We start from the raw sequence: 20722 nt of genomic DNA, 5'->3' as shown, positions 1-20722 counted from the left end.
TGCTGGCTTTTGTGATATGCATATAAGGTCTCCAGGGAACTGCAGCATATTATCTACCCAGGAAATGAGTCTTAAATAGGCATGTGCCTGCCTACAAATGATTAAGGTATATCACACGTGTGAATGAGCAGCTAAATTCTGCCAGATACAATTAAAATCAATAGCTCAGTCATATATAACAGTCTAAGATGTGGAATAAATTTTCTATTAAACACAGACACCTTGCTCACTAGTAATTATGATTCCTATTTCTGAACAGCTGAAGAAGCACTGAATGCCGTGACTGAGGCTTACAACCTTACCAAATCCGAAATTCAAAATATATATTTTTCTGAATTCATGTATTGTGGATACCACTGGACTGGAAATGCAGCAACGTATTAAAAATGTCCATATGCACTTCATAATACTGTTAACTTTTCTATCAAGATTTTAACTTTCTGCCAACCAGTTCCTGGGTTTTCCTTGCCTAATTTTAGGAAAATTGCAATAGGCAGTGAGAAAACTACTGACAGAAGGTTTGTTCCCCAGGAAATCCAGAGTTCACAAGCTTCTTCCTATTAATCACCACGAAGATCTACTACCACATGTATGCTAGGAAGAGTCCCACAGGCACTTAAAAGCCCTGTGTGACTTTACGGGAGGCTTCAGGAAGGAAGCCTTCCTGAAAGGTGGTAGCTTGCTCAGCAGGTATCATGCCAAATGCCACAGCAGAGCACAGTGTTCCCTGTAGAAGTCTCATCTTTGTGAGGGAGGAAGAGAAAAGAGACAAGAGGAATAGATGTGTACAGTAGGGCCTGGACAGATTTCAGCTAATTTAATTGCCTACATTAGGAGCCTAGTCAACTTTCTCTCCCCATATGGTGAATAAAGCATTTCCAGAGAGCAGCTCAGCATATGTAAAACATGAATCACACCTGGCTGTACGCATCTTCTTCAATCGCAGTAGGGCAATGTGGCCATGCTACTACCTCAAGGCTGAGTGAACCCAAGCCTAAGAATATGGCTAAAATTTAGGCTACGCAGACCTTACCAAACCAGCACACATTCATGCGACGTTTTTCTGCTGTGATCATTGAATAATTAAACATAACTAGTTAAATAAACATAATGGATGGGTATTTGTGACATGAAGGGTGTTTTTACCCTCACACACGCCCATCTGCCATCACTCAAGCTGCAACCACAGAGCCATCCAGATGACCATGAGGACCCACAGCTCAAAACATGTGCAGCTCAAAACAAGATGACAACTTGCAGCTGCATAGAGCTGGCAGCAGAGTCTGAAGGGTAAAAGGAGATGGAAAAGGAGAACCCAGGGAAGCAGCAGGAACAAAGCAAAGATGTCCCATTTAACCAATTGTACACCCAGTGTACATCATGGTTACAGATACAAGTCTGTAAAAATCACACACAGACAGAGAAACGTGAATCTCACGATCATTGGATTATACAGGCTATATAGGGATGCCTAGGTATATAATAATTTAGTGTAATTAACATTGTCAGATATCCTTAGTGCCTCTCTCATTCTGTAGGCTTTTTTGCACATGTTGGGATTGGTCATTTCATATCTGCAAGCTCATACACATTGCATGCTGACAACTATTTTCCGGATTAAATTCATTGAAGTCTGTTAAACTTAGTAAGAATGGCAAGGCTCATACTAAGTGGATTTCTTTTTTTTTTTTTTGATGGAATCTTCATGGGGAAATTGAATTTAACAAGAAACATGAAGGAAAGGGGAATCTGAATGAGATCTGGATATTTGTCTTGATATATTCTTTTTAAATCTAAGTGAATGGATTTGTTAGCAATCCACATCATAATATTTGCTCTTAAATAGTAATACCATATCAATTGACTTTAGATTTTTTTTTTAATTAAATTTATTCCGAGTCCCATTCATTTCAGTTCTATCTTTTATATTCTATATGCATGATATAAAATATATAATAATATATAATGTAGTATAATATATCATACTTTTATATGATAACATAATACAGATATATATATTAAAACAAAAACATATATATATATATTTTTTTTTAAGAAAACAAGTGTTGAACATTCATGTGAAATTTTGAGCATTAAGGAAAGAAGACATCTTAATTGACTGATGGCCTATTTGCTCTGAAAAATCAAACATGAAATTCAAATGTTGATAGTAAAAACTCATTTTATTTTCCATTTTGGGATCATTTCACAGATTTATTTTTACCTCTGTACATTAATTTATGAAAAATATACGTACACATTAACGAGACTCATTCAATGGTATTGTATATCACCTTTAACATATTTAAAATATCACAGTATCAATTAAAAAAGCTTAGCTTTAGCTCAACTTAATTGTATAAGTATACTAATCTATGTGCTTCTGATTTGGTACTGGTGATAATGCTTTTCTTATTAGCAATTAGGAAAAACAGCTTGATGCTAGGCCTTCCTTATTGAATCTTCATTAATCACAATAAGACTGCAGTATTCTTATATTTTTAGTGTGTTTCAAGACTGCAGGAAGATCTTCTATTATCTGCATAAACAAAATCCCTGCTATGTAACCATGAGTTCATAAGGAGGACCATGGTTTTAAGAGGAAAATAAGGAAAAAAAAAAAAAAAAAAAAAGGAATCTAGGCAGACTGGCAAGACAAAAAGAACAAGAAGCTTAGGACAGCCTCAGTAAATTTCTATGCTAATTCAGTGAAAAATTTCTACACACCACGGTGAGAGAGACACAGAACGCATCAGAAAAAGAGAAAGATACAGAAAGGTTTATTGGGTCACAAAACACTACTGGAAATAGGTGCTCTAAACCGTGTTTATAATGTGAGTTTTCATTGAACAATAATTAAAAAAAAAAAAAAAAAAGTTAAAACTGCCCATTCCCGTACCTTTTCGAAGACAACAGAGGACAGCTGGCAAGTCTCAGTTAGCCTGCCCAGCTCCTAGAGGTATTAGATCTTTTGGTTCTAATTTTTTTTTAAATGCAAAATATCTTGTAAAAGACATCAAATGGTCCTTCTGAAAAATCAATACCTCAGTGTTTCAGAACACTACCTTAAAAAGTAGACACTCTAGATTTTTACTCACTTTTAAAGCTACTGGCTACGGCTATTAAAGGAATTTTATAGTGTTATTGCCCCAGTCCCATAAGATCAGAACAGGGTAACTGTGGGATGATCAAATTGTTACTCAATGGTGCTAAATAGCTCTATAAGAAAATATCACCAGGCAGTCAGCATTTTATCTGTTCCAGATAACACTTCAGAAACGTGTTGTATCTGGGCTGGAACAAAAATGAAGTGTAATGAAATTCCCCAGGCTTCATATTTTAGGCTTTGGGCAGGCCTAGATATTGATTGGCTTGCAGAACTTTTAATTTTGAAGTAAATTCTTACTTTTTATGTTATGCACAGAAAAAGTCTTGTCAGCAAACAAGCACCACTGGAGCCTGCGAGTCTCAAGTTAGCAGCGTACCAGTTTTGGTCAAACTGGTTTGTCCTCATCAACTGACTTGTAGACCTCAGTAAGTGTGCTTGCCATGTGCTTGCATGGCATCCTGCTACTCACCACGGCTCACTCGAGAGCAATCCCATCTGTCAAAAGACTTTTCTTTTTTTTCTCCAAAAAGTGTACTTTTGTACAAAGACAAAGTGAAGCACAAGTTTTGTGAATTGCAGAGCAATTCAGTTTTTGCAGTTTCACAGCAGCTGTTAAATGATGTTGCTCGACAATGCTTCCAACAGCATAGTAGCCTGAGTGAATTAATTTCAAAATGATTAAAAAAATAATAATAATCAAAACTATTACCAGGAGATATTTTCTAATAGAAAAGTGGTTTGCAGAAGACACTTGCAAATCAGAATATGGAACTAGTTGAAACACATGGCAATTTACAGTCATTATGACTTTGCTTACCAAGCACCTTGCTAATCTGGTAAATGGTCATGCTGAAAGTATAGCTGCTTTTTTAATCACTTAGTCTCCAGTGACAAATAAGCTGTAAAATAACTAACCATCGAAGATCTGCCCTCAAGCTACCAACCTCATGTGACTAAGAGATGCCAGCATCTCTTACCCAAAGAGCTTTTTCCAATGGTCTGGTACATCTTTAATAGCCCAGCCTAAATGAATAGCTGCTTATCAGCATTTCAGTAAACTGGGGGCAACTTTGGGGACAGCTCAGCTCAAGGCTCATATTCAGGATTCATAATGTGATCACTTATCCTTTCTTCCACAGCTGTTGCTTTAAATGATGAGTAAAACTAGTCCAAAGCACATGAGAAATCTACTCTCAAAATCAAGGGGAAAGGGGAACAATGAAGAAAGTCACATAAATATCGAAAATCCTCTCACTCACTGGGGATTCTGATTCTGTGATATATGATGAATTGCTACTTAATTTTTTTAACTGTAATTCATGAAAATCACTTATCATTACTTCGAATTGTATTGAAGTATGTTTTTCTCCTTAGGACCACAAGTTTTCCTTTAGACATTTTAAATATTTGGGAAAACAAGTATTGATGATTTATGAAAAATGTGTGCTAATACCATAATCTAAAAAAAAAAAAAAAAAAAAAAAAAATCCATTTTAAGACAAGAAGTCACTTATTTGAAATTGCACATGGTAGGTCCAAAAATCAGTATTCTGCTTTGCACTCTTTTCCCATGTGGTTCTCCCCAGGTTAGGAGCTCTGAACCCCTGAGTTCTGACGTCAGTCATTTTGCAGATCTTTTGCTCAAGTTACTAATAACCTTCTACATTATAAATTTAAAGGGATTTAAAGAGTATCTTCTTTATCCTTAGCTTAAATGTTCTCATGCATCTCTATCTCACCATACAGATTGCCAGGTTCCCTTAGTGATTGCCTTCCTTTGCCACTTCTATGGTTACTTCATGCTCTTTCATGTTCTTGCCCTTCTCCCTCTATTTTGTGTAATCTCCCCTGGTAAATTTTTGCCTTTTCTTTCAGTTGGTATCTAAAGAAAATTGTGTGTTGTCTTCTTATGTCCTAATCAATTTAATTGCACTTAGCTGGCAGTATTCCAAAGCTGAACTCAGTATTCCTGGTCCCATCTCCTAGCTTGCACTTTACTCAGCTCTCGCAGGAGCCAGAAATATTATCTGTAAATAAACCATTTCACTGCATAACCCTTTCCACCACCCAAATAGACATTTTCCAGAACAGGGATGACTAGGCAACCAACCAGTAGTCATACTTTATGTCCCTGAGCACAATGTCTTTTGATACAGAAGAAGTTTTATTTACTAATCAAACTCTACATCCAAATCTGAAGCCAGAATCTGAACCCTGAAATTGTGCTGATTGGTTAATCAACAGAAAAATATTATCAAATTGGTAATGGTGTTTTAATCAGGACACTGAATGGTCAGAATGGAGGGTTTTATTAGCAGGAATGGGTACAAGGAGGGATCAGCTGGACAAACAAGCTACAGCCAGGCACCTGTAAAGCATATTTGTGGTCACTCTTCTGCGACACAGGATCTAACAGAAAACTTTTGGACCTTCAACATCTGGTCTACAACAGAACAGGCATAACTATGGACCTATCACCCCCATTAACTCTGCTGCAATCCACCATCAACAACACTAATCACATCTACCATTACAGATTTTCTTGTTTTAAAGCTATATTCAGGATAGATTTTGTCTTCATTATACTATGGGTTTGAACACTCCCCCCCCATTCATCTATAGAGGAAAAAACTTCATTCTGGTGTCAGTAAAAGAGACTGAAGAGACAGGGTGCCATAGTTAGAGAAAGAAAAGAGAAAAGTTTTACTACACTGCCAGATTTATGTGAGGATAACAAGAAGAAGGAGGGTTTCAGGGGAGTAAAATGAAGTTTTGAGAGATGCGAATGACCAGTAAGCACAAGATAAAGGGGAAATTGATGAAAGCATGGATAGAAAATATTAATCAACTCTCTACCTGGTAGAAGGAAGAGGAATATGATGTTGCCAATTTTTGTAAATTGCTCTTAAATTACAAATATACCAACAGAAAGGCAAGGCTCTTTCTTTGTAAGAGGTCTCGGCAAAGAGACAATCCTGAGGTTAATGCAGATAGGAGAGTTAAAACTGAGTTTGTCTTTTGTCCCATATCCCAGATCTTGTACCTCCTCTTTCTGGATTTCCTACAGCTTCTCTTATATGAATTAACTAACATGAATTTTTCCTTGGAATTCTTCACCTCTTGCTTCTAGGATGTTTTTTCCCTTGAACAAGATACAATTTATTTATCAGTAACGAGAAGTAAAAATAAATTCTACATCTGAGAAGTCAGGTAGAGCTGTGATTAAAGGCTGACATTTTTACCTAGTATGCAAGACTACATTTTCCATTTTTATATATTCCCTGCAGTAGAACTTGTACAGATATATGTGAGTTGGCACCATTCTGTCAATTCTCAGTGTGGCAAATGATTCTGGAGACTGGACCTTTTTTTTTTTTTTTTTTTTTGAAATAAAATACGTGAAAATGAGTACCACTGATAAGCCAAACCTTTAACTAGTTTTTCTTGGGATCTGCTATAAAGAATCCCATAACATAGAGTCCCAAATAGAACATAGGTCCAGAAGAATCATCTTCTCCAGGCTCAAGAATGGTCTAACCCAATAAAAGGTAAGGTAAGAATGGTAAGAAAGGTAAGGCCTGCACAGATGAACATCGCTTACTATAAAACTCAAATACAACAGCAAGGCTTACAAAAAGTGAAAGCAGGGACAGAAGACCTGGGAGGAATATGGAGACACTAAGCATGCACAGATGGAATTATGAAAGTCAAAGGCCATCTGGAGTCAAATCTGGTCAGGGACATGAAGGGCAACAAGAATTATTTCTATACGTAATCAGCAGAAAAAGTCAAGCAGCAGAAAACATAGGCCTCTGCTGAATGGGACAGAGGACGTGGTGGTACAGGACATGATAGTGGCCAACTTACTCATTGCCTTCTTTGCTTCAGTCTTTACTGCCCAGAGTGGCCTTCATGAAACCTAGGTCCCAGTAGCAGGGTCTGTAAGGTCAAGGAACATTTACTCTCCGTGAAGGAGAGACAGAGTATTCTCAACAGTTCTCACTGATAGGACAAGAAGCAACGGGCACAAGCTGAAATGCAGGAAATTCACTTCAAACTTTAGATTTTATTTATTTATTTATTTATTTATTTTTCCCGTAGAATCTCCACCCTTGGAGATATTCAAAACCTGACAGGACACCAACCTGAGAAGCCTGCTCTGAGCACAGAGCTAGACTAGACACTCAGTTTGAGCATTTCATCACCTATTTAGCCTTAAGATACACTAATGTACACTTGTCAGCCTTGTCAGGAAAACATTTTTATGTATGGTTTAGTGGGTGACACTAAGGGTGATGGTTGTACCAGATGATCTTGGAGGTATTTTCCAACCCTAATGATTCTGTTCTATGATTCTATGACAGAATAAACTTTTAATCTAACATGCATCCCTACAACATAGACAAATCCCAATTCATATATATCGTTTAGAAAAAGTTATACCATATGACCCAGTGAATAATGTGTTCTAGGCTTCACCACACTGGAAGTAGACACACTAGACTTCACAGCTCCTGTAAGTAAACAAGAAGGCTGTACAATGCTTTGTGGAAGCATCTCTCTTTGGTACAAACTTAGATTAAGGAAAAGATCTTCACACTGAAATGTAGTGCTTTTCTGAAGAGAAAACCTTGAAAGTGAAAATGAAAAGAAATAAAAACACGTCCAGAGGGACCACAGTATTATATCCTAGCACCAGCATAGCAATCACATTTAAAATGCTTTAAACAGTTTGAAAATACTTTCTGCTATTATGGAGAGTATCACAGATGAATATTTAAAGACAAGAATAATTCCTAGGAGAATTGTATCTGACCTCCTGGCTCATAGACATCCATCTTATAAATCCTAAAATATCATACTTCTATAGCTTCAGTAGGAAAATACTATTTAGAAAAAATAAAAAAATAAAAATAGTTCCACTATGTATAACCATAAAAAATAGTAGAATCATTAAAAGCTTTTTTATAAAGATAGATATTTAATTGTATTTGAATACGACTTCTTTTGATTTGCCCTTGACTAAACTAAAAGCACATAGAAAAAATTACAGGGAATGTTAGATGTGAGCTACACTAATATCTGGCTAACTGCCTCTGCTGCGAAAGCTCTTTTTATTTTAGTAAAATTTTTTGCACAAAAGCATTTTCCAGAAACTGATGTAGTACGTTCAATACATTTTTATACCCTAGCTTAATTGCAAAAGCTTTTTCATAATAACAAATATTGTCCCAAGCAGAGACTATATTTAATAAATATGCTTATTATTTTCCTTAATGAAAGCAATGTTTAAAAATTGTAGGTAATCCCATTACACTGTACTTCAATTATACAGCCCAGCTCTCCTGCCCTCCTGCTGATAGAGGACTACCTCATCTTAGTTTCCAATTATATACATTAAGCCCTTCCACAACCACCTTCATTATTACACACAGCATGCTTAGTTCTATCAGAGAAAAGCTGTAATTGGGAAAGAGCAAAATGCATTTTCAAGCCTAAGATAATCACAAGAAAAGTTAATTATGTCAATTAAAATAATCTTCTCTCCACTCAACAAATACGACCTATTTCTACAGAGAAACACAGTAGGACAGGTTCTGATCCTTGATAAAGCATGGTATTTCTCCTCAAGTCATTCTTACCAGAAGATCTGTGAGCATGCCTAATTTTGACTTTAAATTACATCCTAATACAAGAAGGGCCAAAAGGGACTCTTAGTGAACCCAGAGAAATTGTCTAAAACACAAACTATGATGTGTTCCATACAGACCCCAAATTAAACCTAGGTATTTCTATGCTTGGATGAAACTTATATTTTCTGGAAGCAGAAAAGGACTACTGACACACAAGGTCCTTCAAAAGTTTAAAATGGTAGATATAAGGAGTGAAATCTCCAATAAAACTGACAGTTGTACTTGGTGAAGAATTTCACAAAATCACAGAATGGTTGAGATTAGAAGGGGCCTCTGCAGATCATCTAGTCCACTCCCCTTGCTCAAGCAGGATCACAGCACAGCAGTATCAATAGGCAGCCAGGTGAAGTTACGAAGCATTGACTTTAATTATGTCCCTACCTCAAGTCTGAGCTTTAAGTTCTAAGATACTGCCACATATGGCAAAAATCGAGCTGTTCACCTCATAGAGTATTAGACAAGGCATCATACAGGAGGTTGACAGATCCTGTAACCGCACATGCCCAACCCTTAGGCCCTTAGGTTGCAGAAACAAGAGGAAGATGAACCGCAGTTCTCATTATTAGCTGTTTCTGGTAGTTAATTTTTCTTCCTCTGCACACTGAACCTTATTTTGGCATCAAACTTGGTTGACCTCTGCCATTTCACCCCTTTTTAGAACTCTGATAAAGTTTTCAAAAGCCGGCTCATTCCCATATTTTTGCAATATCTAATTGTGCTAACACAACTATCCACAATCTTCCTTTTGCTGAGTTAAGCTTTTCCCATCCCTTACAAAGACTTATTTAGACCATTTTACAATCTACTTTGGAACATTTCTCGAAGCATTTGATGTTATTATTGTTCTATGGGCACCAAAAGTAGATGTAATATTTTAGAGAGTTTATATTTCAAATTGTTACCATAAGCTCGGTGGCATAAATACCAACACTTACACCAGGTAGTTTAGGTAGTTCTTTGTTTACACTAAATTTATACTTTTTTCTTTTACATATCCTAGCAATTTGCTGTATAAAATTTGTACAGACCATTGACAATATGACAATAGAAGTCAAATATAGAGCATTTTCAGTTTTCATAGGGAAATTATTCTCCTAAAAGTTCCAACACCTTAATTTCTTTTATCCTGATTTGTTTTTTCCTTATCAGTTGGTAACTTTGTTAGAAACTTGGGATCACTGCCAAAGATGTTTACTTCAATTTTGTTTCTAGACCTAAATTAGATTTCTTCTAAATACTAAATTAGATTATTAATCAGTTAAAATCTAAATCTTCATTATTAATTTACTAGAAAAAATACAGCAGCTTGTAAAACATTTATGCGGCAGTAAACGGAGAGCTACTTTGCAGAGATCATGACATACCTAATTTACTACACAACTAAATATTTAATTACAAATGGTGGTAAGGCTGAAGGTGCTTTGTTGAAATTTAATGATAAAAGTCTAAACTGTATTTTGTGCATCAATGGTAAATTTCTAAAACAAGCATAATGAAACAGGCTTCCTTTTGTGGACTTTCCCTTACTAGTTAAATGAAGAAACATGTACTTTGCTAACCAAGTTATTACTTACAGATAGGTCTGTTCCCCAATGTATTTTCAACAAAAATAAGTTTAAAACAACTTTTTAAATTAATTGAAAAGATAATGCACTTCACATGCCTGTTGAAATAAAAGTTGGAGGAAAAATTATGTTCCGTACAGCAGCTTATTTTTTGCATTTGCAATGTGATATTCTTGACTCAATGCCTTTCTTGCTAACGTCTTGAAATAGAGTAACACTGTTTGAACTTTATGTACATGCTTTTTTTTTTTTTTTTTTTTTTTTTTTTGTGATTCAAGATTAAAATTTTCAAAATTTCCAGGTAAAGTCCTTTAAATGCATTTATTTATCAAGACATATATTAAATGTTTGGCCAATCAGCAGTTTAGGAAACAACATTGGATCTTCCATAAGGCTGTCTCAATGCAGAAATATTATTCCTAATGTTAAACACAGCCAGCAAGTAATGATATCTAGCATAGTTATTAAAGGTGAGCTTTCAAACAGGTATTCTTAGGTCAATAAATGTAGCTGAATGCTTCAGAAGTCATCAACGGTACAGCAAAATAGATAATGAGGAATGCCATTAAAAAACATAAACATTTTCCTTGAGATAAAGATTAATTCATTCAATAGAATACACCAAAGAACGAACAGGTTGTAAGCTGAGCCCTGAAAACAAGCAGCAGCAAACAGCATCAGTTTCATTTAGTCCTGAATATCTATTTCAAAACAGCAAATTGATACTTTACTGTCAAGATGCTTTTGTTAACAACATAGAATTTCCTGACCCTTAGCCACCTTATAAAGATGCAGGACAGTCTTGCCAAATATAAACCACCTAAAATTTTTTGAAAAGTTGCCTGCTAAGAAAACCAGAACTGCTTGCAGGTATCCCATCAGCAAACTAGAAAACATCATATTTAGAAAATAAGAAAATATATGCTAATCTCCCAGGGAGTGGGTTAAAGCAATACAACTGACATTTACTACTGAACATTTTCATAGAAGGCAAAAATAAAATATTTTAAGAGAACGTACATCTTAGTTTTCCAATTTTCCTACATCTTAATTATGTCTCAAGGCTAAAGAATGTTTCAAAGATATATAAAATAGCATGATAAAGCTGTTCAAGACTAAACTGAATAAAGAAGTATACACTTGGTAACAGGCCTCATGACACATCAGCATCTAATTCATTAGCTTAATAACATGACCTTACTTATCAAGGTAACAACTTCTCAAGCAAATTTTTAGAAGGTAAGTGGTATCACTGGTATTAATCAATCCATGCTCTGTTTAAACACTGCTGCATGGAATAGGGAAGAAAGACCTAATGGAAGACAGATTGAAATAAATTGAAAATTCCTATTATAGGACTGAAACATGAAGTTTTCATGCAAAGTTTTCTATTCAGATCCAATTCTAGTTTAATAATTACCAAGTTTTTGTTCTGCTAGGCTTCAGGAAAGGTGCATGGTAGCCTCAGATTGGTAATACTGTCTAAGATTAATTATTTGATTAACTAAAAGAATAGCTGAACATAATGAGACAACTCAGCATAGTGTTGGTATCATCAATAGTTGCCTCAAAAGAGCTGAGTTGTGTGGCTTTGTATACTTCTGCATCTAAATGCATGTGTGTATTTGCGGGGGGGGGGGGGAGGGGCGGGAAGAGAGGGGAGAAATATGGGAAACTTGTTTTGCTATTTTGCTATGATATTTATATTTAAGCTGTTGTAAAAAAGAGAGCTTCAGTCTTCAGAACAGTGCGTGAATACTTCACATGACATTACCTCCTGCCTGGTGGTAAAAACTATCATATTCCACATATGAGAGAATCAAGGGATTAGCTAAAATCTCTTATCTGAAACTGTTAACATATATTGAAGCTATAAGCACAAGTTTCTCACCAAGCTTACCCTGACATGCATCAATGTTTTAACCAGCGTGTGGCAGAGAATTATTATTTTTTTTTAATGGTGGAAAGAAAAAAGTGCTTCCTTTAAAATAAACTATCTTGAGAATCATATTACATGACAATACTTCTACATCTTACTACAGATGCACATATTCCTATTTGACAGGGTATCTTCCAGTGGCAGCAAGTTACATACATACCAGCTGCAAATACAATACAGTATACTAAAAATGCAGAAAGTGTAGTTTGAGAATTTACCTTAGGAACTAAAACAGAATTCCCATAGCTCAGTTTTCTCCAGGGACACTGATGCCAAAGGACAGATTGTTTTTTGTCAGTGTTTCAGACTGATCTCTATTTGCAAACAGTGAGCAGTGCCAAATGTAATTCTGTACACAAATCAAACACATATTTTGTTATGCACTGTTTTAAATTGCATATTCAGGACAGAGAGGCAAGTAATGCCAAAAAAACATACCATACTTGCACATCATAAGAGCCATTTTCATAATATACTTGAACACTGCATAAAAATGCAAAGAAATAAAACAATTCTAATAAAATAATGAGCACCTTATGAATTAAATATGCTACACACTGGGATTTAAAAGAACATGATATAAAATGTAGACCAAGAGTATAAAGTGCAACTAAAGTAACAAATAAATAGATATACTATATATATATATATATATTTTTTTTTTTTAAGATGGTAACAATAAATTAACATTACTTACTGAATGCAAACAGGAAAGAGAAACATTTTTATTTTTCATTGAAAAAACAGAACAGCTTGTAGCCTATGATAATAAAACCACATTTGCTAGAAGAGATTCAAACTGAGTCACAGCACGAGCACTAGCAGTAGCAATTAATACAGCCATTGGCATGGCAATTGTTTCCTGAACGTTTACTTAAAAACAAGATGGACAGGAAGACAAGGTATAATTTAACTGGTAGAGTTACTTAATCTGATTCTAAAATAATCTGGCAAAACCAGGAAAGGAAAAGCTGTTTTAAGCAACACACTGAAGAGCATGATCGTGGATAAAAGGCCATGTTGTACCTGACTGGCCAATACAGACAGCAGCGTACATGCCCAAATGATATGGTACGAGGAAGATGAGGCATCATCGATGTATGACAGCCAGCTAGTAATTGAGTTCTTTAAGATTAAACTGGAGTGAAAGAGAAAATATATTCTGTTTTTTTTAAACATTTCACCTATAGCTGATTAATCAACTCTCTCTTCAATCAATATTTCTTCAATTCAAGATGATTTAAACAATAATCCCCATTACTACTCATTAATAGTTATAGCAGGTGCTAGGTCTGTGAAGGCAGACTAGGAAAGCAAAACAAGAAGAAAAATACTTCACAGATGAAAAAAAAAAAAAAAAAGATTTTGAAAAGAATTTGAAATAAAGGATTGCAAAGGATTAACTTCAGTAGTTTATTATTCATCAGTATCTTGTTTTAAAAACATCACTCCTGCATTTTTGCAAGATTAGTTGAATTTATTTATTATTATTATTATGGTGATGGTGAGGTGAAAGTGAATTATAAGTATAATAAATCTCTACTTAGAAGCTTATTCCTACTGTTATATATTAATCATGGTGCACACAGGATCATAACCAACTGCAAATAAGAAAATAGGGGGGGAGGGAGAGAAGAGTTGAGTAGCTATATGCTCATGGATTAAATCACAAAATAAGAAAATGCCTTAGAATTCCAACTGTGCTAAAGCAAAAGGCACAACAAGCTCTGGATATAAAATGAACTTGCATATTTTTTCTCCACACAGTTTTGTGCTAAAAGATCTTCCCATAAAAATGTAAAATAGAGCACTTACAAGCTCCATTTGAAGATTCCTCCAGTGGTCTGACATAATTCTGGCATCTGTTCAAACAGGTAGTTCTACAAATAACTGATGCTGTTGTCATCCCATTGAATCTGATCAGTGTGGGCGCTCCTTTGCCCAAATACTCCTTTGCCCAAGTAAAACTGTCCAGCTGCTCTTAGTGCTTGTGACAGCTATGTGAGACACCCCTTAGTGAAGCAGTCATTTCACCTTTAGCCAAGGCAATAACTAGACCTACAAGAACCTTTCAAGACCTTTCATCACTTCATCACAACCCCAGTGGATGGGAAGTAAATTGGTGACATCTGGTCTGAAAGAGAGCACCAACTAAGAAATCTGAAGTTTCTACAGTATACGTGCAAATACTGCAGCAAAGAGAGAGTTAAGCTTGTTTGGAATTATTTATATACACATGTGTTTGTATAAGAAATGTAATGAAAAAATATGTTTATCTGGTATTATATTCTATGATTTCTTAATCACAGTTTCTATTCTTTGATGCATGCAGTTATTGGTTCAAGTAAATTTTTTCACGTCTTTCAAATTAGATTACTGGACAGCTTCTTGTAAGCAAAATAAAAATTAAACAAGAATACATAGCTTAAATCAGCACACTCTGCAATTAGCTGTATTAGAATACAGATATGAGAATCATCTGGATATTGTGTCATCTTAACATGAAGAGTTAATTGTCACTATTCCTAGAACACCGTCAGAAAAATGATTAAATACTCTTGTTTTTACAGACAACTTTTTTTGTTATACATCCCAGTTTTTTTAACCTTTTAGGGAAAATGTTCTTGCTTTTTTGCAAATATTTCTTTGTAGGCTGCCAGTTTACCAAGTAGTTATTTGACCCCAAAATAACCCTTAATCAAAGCCCACAGAGTGCGAAAACATCTTCTGGACTGTGTTCTACTATCTAGTCTGCACTATATTACATTTAAAACTACTCATATTGATACTGTTCAGTTTGTGAAAGTTGCTTATGGATAATCTTTATTTACAGTTGACAGTCAGAAACTATGTCATTTATGTCATTATATACACACCTTTTTAAGAGTTAAATTACTTCTGTCTTGAATTATAAACTGAATAAACGAGTTAAACTGGTATGATAAACAAAGATTTGTGAGGGAAAGATGGCAGATTTTCAAATACAGGACATCGGTTCTTAGAACTGTTAACACCAGAAAAAGCACTTTGGTGCCTAACAGCCAGAAAGGGTTCTAACAATGCTATTTTGTAAAATAAGGGTGAAAATCAACTGTCATTTAAACACCTCACATGGGTGCTGTTACACTGCTGCTAAAAAGTGCAGAAGGAGAAAGCTCCTTTTAAAGTGATTTTCCTCTTCTGATGTAAAAACTCAAAGTGACCAATTCTAATGGTTTTTATAATTTGGGTCTCATGGTTCAAACATGCTCCACTTTCAAACAAGCTTAAAAAACAGCATTCAGCTTCCCCTTTGAAATTAAATAATAGGGTTACTCTGGCAAATATTACCCTACTTTCAACATTGAACCTTGAAACCCAAATTCTATCAATATAATGAAGCATTATCAGAAGGTTTTTTACAGTGCTTTACCTCACCCTCTCAGATCAACAAGATTAATTGCTCAGTTACTTTTCTGTACCTCTTCCAATCATTTAGAGTACTTATTTTTATAGCATAACCGCATGCAGTTAACATCTCTCGATTTCTGCTTGATTGTGGTTTAATGAGAAAAATTCAAGACATCAATCTTTGCCTTAAGTTATTCTAGTTCCGATGTTCAAATGATCACGTTTACTGTCATAACAATCCTTTCATGAGACAATCTCAAAGCATTTTAATAACTTTAATAAAACAGGTACGAGCAGAGCTGCCTTGAAAGGAGTTCAGTTGTTTTCAGGCAATATTATTGGCAGCACTCCCTGTACACTAAATATCTCCTATTTGAGGGCAGGAGTAGCACTAGCAATCAAGCCAATGCAACCACACTGAGGTAGAAGTTGTAGATAACAGCAACACATGCCAAAAAGAGTTTATAATCCAGTTTAATAAATACAATGAAGTATAAGGAACTTGGACACTTTCGTTTTCCATAGCAAACCAAGAACATTAAGAGCAATTAACAGGCATTATCCCATTTACTTAAAAAGTTTTAACCAGGACAGCTTGGGGGACACGTTCAATTTTCCAAAGTTCTGAGCTTTTTCAAAATCTTTTGTTCTATTTTTCAATTAAAATAAGGCTTTTCAATATATCATAAAAACATGTCCTGCATAAAATTACTGGTGCACAACCATCTAACACCAGAGAAGCATTATTGCCATGGTTAGGACACTTAAGACTGCTGTTCATCCAGTTCTTCCCATGTTTTCTCTGCTTTTCAGATGAAAACTTAACAGTAAGAGTTTGGGTTAAGTGTTCGTATGTGTCTTTTAGAAGCTTAACATCTACCAGGATGGCCTTCACTTTTGTTGGGGAACCAATGAGCCACTGTGCTACCACAAGGTTTGGCTTAGATTCAAGGTTGGAAATCAGGAGAAATTTCTTCTCAGAAAGAGTATTGGAGAGGGCATTGGAATGGGTTGACCAGGGAAGTGATGGAGCCACCACCCCGAGGGCGTTTAAGGAAAGGCTGGATGTGGTACTTTTAGGGACATGGTTTAGTGGGTGATAATGGTGATAGGGGAGTGGTTGGACCAGATGATCTTGGAGGTCTTTTCCAGCCTTAATGATTCTATGATTAGATGACTACAGCCTCCAAGGAAATGCTGGGCTGGAGGGGAAGCAATGATTGGAAGTACAGGACAGAAGCAGCAGTGCTGGCACTCAGCAGTGGGTACTGGTTCAGGAGATGAGAAAACCTGCTCAAGAGCTACCACAGGTCCTAATGAGATCAGGTTCACCTCTTCTCTTTGGCTTCCCAACTTTTTGCCACTTATTAGCACCTTTTCCCCTTTCCCTTTGTCTTTACCAAGCCCCACATTCAGCTTCTGCAGCAGAGACCAATTTCTGGTTCCTGAGAACCACTAACCCAGAAGCTGCAGGGGTTTCAGAGGTCCAAGAAATAGCCTCCCTATTGTGGCAAATATCTGTATGCCAACTCTCCCAGTGCAGGGACCACCATTTTCAAGTAGGGGGAGATGGGGGGCAGAGGGAGATGGGGAACAGGAATAGATGGGAACTCCAGCTTAAGAAAAGATGGGGAGCTCTGGAGATGCAAAAGCACGTGGGAACCTATCTGTGTTGCCACACAACCAGACATCCTCATGCAGGCACAGAGCATGTGCACAGGAACACCGCACTGCCACAGAGCTTTCTTAGTTCTTCGCACAAAGGACTGCCTTGGTCATCTTCCTTTCTCCCACATTTGTGTGCAACCACTGGCACTGCATGTTGCATTTCACATATTGGAAGCTGTTTCCCTAAATAGTCACCTGGGAGATCCAATTTCAGGTGCTCTCTCTGTATGATTCAGGCCTGATCTCTAACATTTTAAGGAGCTGCTCTGTCAGGTTGTACATGTGTGTGTGTGCACAAATAAATCCATGCTATAGACTTCATATTCTCCCCACCTCTCAATTTTCATCTTGGCCTTAAGAAAATAAATAGGCTCCTGCAAAATTTCTATTTCTCAGAAATACTTAAAAATATGTATATAGTCTTGGCTTGTTCTTGTCTAAATAAGTTCAGCATAATAGAAAATCTGTCATGAAGCCACACTCTTCAGGCGCTTGCTATACAGATTTTAACAGCAAGAAACTCTTTGTATGCACATAGGCCATTAGAAATCATTGCATTATATTATCTCCAAAAGCACATTAAGAAAACAATGTTTAATTCAAATCATGTTCACAGAGGAAAAGCTAATTATTCTTCCAGTAAAAAAATATGTAAGGTAAAACTGAATAATAATTCAATTATTAGACCGTTATAAAAAAAAAAAAAAAAAAAAAAAAAGAAGACATGCAATTAAATGTTATTTTTAATTTACTTGTTGACAGACATATTTCCATATATTTGTTCTCTTGTTCTTGTTACCAAGGTATTGTACTGAAGATGTCAGTGTTGATCAGCTTCCAATCATCAATAGCACTTATTGCAATAGCATCCTGCTAGGAATGGGATTTTCTGCCTTTGTTGGAGTACGTCATTTATTTATAGGAGAGGAAAAAAAGTAATGAAATCATAAAAAGTGAGACCTGACTATGGAATAAAGCTTCAAGAAAGTGATTTTACTTTTGCCTTATGACAATTAGCAGTTTACAAGATGTTTTATTGGATACTTACTCTCTTATGGCAAAAATAAAATTCCATTACAAACATGCAAATAGCATGCTCAAGATGCATGCAGAACAAAAGCCTAAAAATTATGAGGTATGGCTTCAATGCTTGAATAGCACTGAACTGAGTTGTCTCAATTATTTTGAAAGTTCTATAAAGTTGTATGTAATATGATAGATTTATAAAAAAAATATTTCCAAATACCTTAATAGGGAAAGAAAAAGCTTAATTCTTTTATAGCGTTCTTTTAGACTGTGTTGCAAGACTCTTGTGAAGAAAAATATATTTTCTTAGTGAATAATCTGGCACTGTCTTATACAATTTTGCAAGGTTATTGGAATAGTCTGTATACATACGTGCTTTAAGCAACCCATACTAAACATGTTTTCAAGGCCACTGAGTGAGCTCCACTGTGTCAGCGTTGGAATGTGTCCACTCATCCTGCCTGTCATCTTGGAGGAAGCCTGAAAGCAAATGTTCCTCTGGAGGGAGCCCCTCAGAACTAAGGAAGATCCAGTCTGCAACTTTTTTTCCTCCCATAGCAACATGCAAACAACAGGCAAGTTTGCATGATTACCTTTTTTGTTGAAATATGTTTAACAAAGAAAGTTTGACAGTCCCTTGTACAGCTAACTGCATTTCTATTTTCTTTCATGCATACTGTGTGAAACATAAACCACTTTTGTTTGGATAACTTCCCAATGGCTTGGATGCTTAAATTTTAAAATTATCATTGAGCACCTATTCAACCAGTAGGAATGCTTTGCAGAAAAAGTAAATGCCTGTCCCCTTTCCAAACCATAAATACATTTTTGCTACTAATTTATTAGCATAAATTTTTGCTAATCATTTTCCCTACATAAGGAGCTTTTTCAGCTACAGATGAATCCAGGCAATGGATAATTACTTACTGTATCGGTGACTGCTTTACATAGCATAAGATATATCAAAGACATAAGAAAGCAACCCATTTATAAATTCTTTGACTACATCAAAGACAGCAAGGAAAAGAGGAAGCCATCATTATCAGACTAATGAGGCAACTTTATAACATTACATTTAATTTTTTTCACACAACCTGAAGCTGCGTTTCATGAAAGAAGAATTAGTCCCATTTTGAAACTGGTTTGTCTTTAATTTAGACCTGCATTCCAGTTTTGTCTACTAACTAAATGCTGCTTATATTTACAATAAAAGCCTTGATATCCTCCAATTACTACTGCTGTAAATCCTAAAACAATTAAAGTTTTGCTTGTGGAGAAAGAAGGCAGAAGAATCTTACCTACAAGGGCTTCCAGAAAACAGCTGATTAAACAGTTAAATTTTATGAGTAGAAAAACACTGAAAAAGATTGCATTGGCCATTTTTGCACCCCTATATATCTTTTTAAATGAAAGGGATACATGCTGCAGCATAGTTTCAACAAGTATAGTGAAACAAAAAAAAAAAAAACAAACATTATTACATTCTCGTTGGTCCTACAATAGAAAAAAAAAAAAGTATATATAAGCAGCAAGCAATCAATGGTTGTCTGAAGAACCTAACATTATACTCATAAAAATAATGCAGCACAGCAACAAGTTCACTGGAGTGCTCCCTTAACAGACAACATACCAGATGTACAGCTGTTTATCTTGCAAAAAGGAAATAAAAATAAAAATAAAAATAAATAAAAATAAAAATAAAAATAAAAATAAAAATAAAAATAAAAATAAAAATAAAAATAAAAATAAAAATAAAAATAAAAGGGGATAAAGACTTTTCAAAGGATCTTTCCTTCAGCATTTAATAACTAATATACAAAGCAGTCAAGGATTCTTGCATGAAATCATGAATAGCAATAGGTCGTTTTTCAGGGTATTAAAAAAGCTAACCAGATACACAACGGGATGCCAGCAGGCAGCTTGCATTAGACATAAGGCTTTATATTCCCACTAGGAACATACCTTCTCTGTTTTTGCTTTCCTGGCGTTATGCACAAACCTGCGTCCCAGCTTCTTGGCATACCAGATTGAGGCAAACATTGTAGTGATGAAGATTTCAGTCTGAATATGCAGCACACACACACGCAGGAAAAAAAAAAAAGAAAAAGAAAAAGAAAAAACACCCCAAAAACTTCCACCACAACTGAGATACAAATCTAATGCTGGTTCAGATCTCTCAACTATGCTGTTGCTTTGTCAGGTTCTCTCATGCTGCCTTCTGAAAAAAAAAAAAAAAAAAAAAAAAAAAACAACAACAAAAAGCACACACACAAAAAAAACACCCCAGTGTGGCCAGTCTGCAGGTGTATTTACATATTGCCAGCAGGAAGTC

General features: G+C 35.5%; 1 protein-coding gene across 7 annotated transcripts in view; it reads right to left on the bottom strand.

The window, feature by feature from the left end:
* DLG2 (discs large MAGUK scaffold protein 2) overlaps nt 1-20722 on the bottom strand; it is a gene marked incomplete at its 5' end in the record, with an annotated part of 1037476 nt that overhangs the window by 500570 nt on the left and 516184 nt on the right. Inside the window, one exon of one of the 7 annotated variants that reach the window (XM_082764783.1) lies at nt 20353-20671. The exons of the other annotated variants lie outside the window; for them this stretch is intronic. Coding sequence (XP_082620909.1) covers nt 20353-20430 — 78 coding nt within the window. Of the gene's footprint in view, nt 1-20352; nt 20672-20722 lie in introns of those variants that run through there. 7 annotated transcript variants of the gene reach the window in all.

This window comes from Aythya marila (genome assembly GCF_965140915.1).
Source record: "Aythya marila genome assembly, chromosome: 1".
Lineage (NCBI taxonomy): Eukaryota > Metazoa > Chordata > Aves > Anseriformes > Anatidae > Aythya > Aythya marila.
Note: the sequence above shows the minus strand (reverse complement) of the source record. Positions and strands in the feature narration are given on the sequence as shown.